Below are 3134 nucleotides of genomic sequence, written 5' to 3'. Positions count from 1 at the left end.
GCTCTGTGGAACGAGTTTCATTTTGCAGAGAGAAACTGCATGCTGACCTAAAGTCAATTGCACACAGTAGCAGAGCAGCTTGCAGGACATGTCTCTCCATGGCTGGGAAAAGCTTTGTTAGGGAAGCTCATGATGTAAGGAAGTTCTTATCACTGTATATAAAGAGGGAAGAACTTGGCCCAAGGAATGTCTGATCTGTACACACACACCTTGTCACCCCACCGTGCTGATGCTTTGTGTACTAAGACCTGGCACTTCTCCAAGGAGGTGTGTCAAAGGTGAAGGAACATGGCACGGAGGCATCCTATTGTGTTGTAACCGTCTTGCTGGAGCCCAGAAGGTGTGTCTCTGCCCTTATAAATACCGCACTGCCTTTACAAGCAGCTCCAGTCCTTCTGAGAGAGACGAGCTGCATCCTGAGTGAAGTTTGGATACCTCTGGCTCCTGGGCAAGGTATTTATTTCAGCTATCTTACTTTCACACCGTTCTACTTGTAACTGAAAGTTACTGCCACATCATTAGTTGTTTTAATTTTCACTTGTTGCGTATTTTTAATAACTGCATATTTGTAACTACCATGGGGTGTTTTCTAAAGAGGGTTTCATGCTGTGAAAATCTCTTTGAATAGAATAAGGCAGCGAGTCAGGTAAGAGCTACACAGAAGTGGGACCTGCTCACGTCTGCTGCTATCTATGTGTTCTATGTGCAGAAAGTTGAATGCTGAAATGGACTCCTTATTAGCATGCCTCCACATGAATTTCTGCTTTCTAACGTGGCAACTTGGCTGCCGAAATGTGTGTGATGGAAACATCTGAACAGTACACTTAGCACACTAAAAGCCACATTTAACCTTCAGCTATTATGGTGTGCTCCACCAGAGCTTTGATCCTGAAAGCTGCTTCACAGAGGGAAACACCTACAGAAATAAATGCATTCTGTACACAGCAGCTTTAGGCACATCCAATTGTACTACAGGTGTCTTCAAAAGCAAAAAGCAGTTCTGTTTGTGCAGTAGGCAAGACAAGAAAAAAATGCATCTGTAGTTACTTTTCAGTTTATGAAAAAAATATTTTATTTGTAATAGAAAGCTCTTACATACCAGCGTACCAAGTGAATTAAGAAAATTTACAGGATGCCTAGTAAATAATTATGCTCTATTTCTATTTAGCACAGAGGCTGGAGTCAAAATGACTCATGTGACATTCACAAAATGGGAGATCGTGGACATAGCAGCAGCTTTGTATGGCATAGCTTCAGATATCCATCTCAAACTGACAAGTCCTGTGGCCAAATTCTGTCTGGGATTGCAGAAGGGATTGCAATAAGGGTTCCTCAGTTACTAGGCAGGAGTGTATCTTGGTAAAGAGTCTCTTCTGTTTCACACCGTTTGGATATAATAATATGTAATGGTTCTAGAAACCAGGTACTGTGCACATGGAGGACAGAGGATCTTCCCAATAACATCAAAGAATCATAGAATCATTGAGACTGGAAAAGACCTGTAAGATCATCTAGTCTAATCATCCATCTACCACCAATACTTCCCACTAAACCATGTCCCTCAGTGCCACATCTCCATGTTTCCTTAACACCTTCAGGGATGGTGACTCCATCACCTCCCTGGACAGCCTGTGTCAATGCCTCATTGCTCTTTAGGAGACAAAATGCTTCCTAATATACCACCTGAACCTCCCCCCTGGCAGAGAGGTTCTAATAGGTATCGTTCTAACAGATATCAAGGAGCCAGTCTGAACTCCTGCAGCTATCAAATAAAGTCCAGTAGGAAGTGAAAATGTTTTAATGACTGTATGTTTTTGTTTTGAAGGCAAATAACGAGCAAAACATGTGGATTAAAAATGTTGGACTCCTGTGTGTGTTGATTCTTGTGTCCCAGATGCTACTCACCAGCTGTGAAAGGCAGGAGAGAAGAAAGGGGAAACAAGGCATAGAGCACGGTGGGAAAAAACAGACTGAATCAAACCCAGAGAGAGAAAAAGGGCGGAAACCAAAAGGAGGAAAGGCATCTCCTAAAGGCAAATTTAAATCCAAAGAAAATGCTGACTGCACCTGGGCGGTGACCGACATGAGTGCTGCAACTGTGCACATTGAGTGCAGGAATGGGGACAGTGCGTTCTGGTGTGAGTTCTCAGGGGACCCCTCCACCTGCCCACACTATGCAGCAAATCAGAAGTCCTACTGGAAGCAGGTCTCCCGCTCCCTGAAGAAGCAGAAGCAGATCTGCCAAGACCCCAGGAGCATGCTAAAATCTAAAATATGCAGGAAAAGCCCACGAGGCGCTCACCTCAAGCTGACACGCTCAAGCCTCCTGGCAGCAGAGGGCCCTGCCAAAGAGCACCCAGCTCACCATGCTGCAGAGGATGCCCAGGTCCCAGCAGCTTCTGAGACTGGAAAACAGCCAGAACACAGCCCTCCAGACTGCGTGGAAGACGTAGATTACATTGATCAGAAGAAGGTGGCTGAGGAATACTGCCCAGAGAGTTTGCTGTCTTTATGCAACTTCTTCATCACCATGGTGCAAGACAAAAAGTGCTGAGGATGTGTTTGTAAAGTTCCGCATCACAACAGTCTGATCTCACCGAAATTACTGCAAACTCCCAGGTTTTATTCTCCTGTTATATAGTGTACATAGGAAAAAAAAAAGACATAAAACTGTATATTTATATATTTTTCAGATCTTGTTTTTACACGACAGACGACACTTGGTACAGTTGAAGATGTTACAGATTTCATTTGCACACATGTTTCTACATAAGCATTACCTGTTGATGTTACGTACTCTGCACAGAGGTATCTAAGCAGTCTCTTTGCCCCCCTTTGAGCTGTGCTAGCCAAAGGGATGACTTTGGTGCTATGCACTCCTCAGTTATGTACTCTGCATTTGACCTAAAAATTACTAAGAAAAATAAACTTCAAGATATATTTAAAGTATTCTCTGTGTGTTGAATTAAACTTCTCTGGAATTGCTGAGCTTTTCTGAAAGGCTGATCATTCACAAGACCAAGGCAAAGTATTGCCTATACAGCTGTTTTAACAAAACTTCTGCAGCTTTGCAGAATTCAGCCAGAGCATTCAATGATTTTGTTTGAGGGAAATAAACTATTATTTGTTTGCAA

The 3134-nt window shown here is 43.1% G+C and overlaps 1 protein-coding gene across 1 annotated transcript; it reads left to right on the top strand.

Moving 5' to 3' along the window:
- Window positions 1-363: 363 nt before the first annotated feature.
- On the top strand, window positions 364-2670 carry FGFBP1 (fibroblast growth factor binding protein 1). Its single transcript, XM_052682027.1, has 2 exons — window positions 364-453; window positions 1826-2670. Exon 2 carries the CDS (start codon window positions 1844-1846, stop codon window positions 2552-2554), a length of 711 nt encoding a protein of 236 aa, XP_052537987.1. The 5' UTR covers window positions 364-453; window positions 1826-1843; the 3' UTR covers window positions 2555-2670.
- The last annotated feature ends 464 nt before the right edge of the window (window positions 2671-3134 follow it).

Source organism: Tympanuchus pallidicinctus, unplaced genomic scaffold, assembly GCF_026119805.1.
Source record: "Tympanuchus pallidicinctus isolate F22 unplaced genomic scaffold, pur_lepc_1.0 scaffold2, whole genome shotgun sequence".
Classification (NCBI taxonomy): domain Eukaryota; kingdom Metazoa; phylum Chordata; class Aves; order Galliformes; family Phasianidae; genus Tympanuchus; species Tympanuchus pallidicinctus.
Note: the sequence above shows the minus strand (reverse complement) of the source record. Positions and strands in the feature narration are given on the sequence as shown.

Excerpts from the sequence above, each read along its gene's own strand:
- FGFBP1 (XM_052682027.1), top strand. The coding sequence starts at position 1,844 with ATGTGGATTAAAAATGTTGGACTCCTGTGTGTGTTGATTCTTGTGTCC.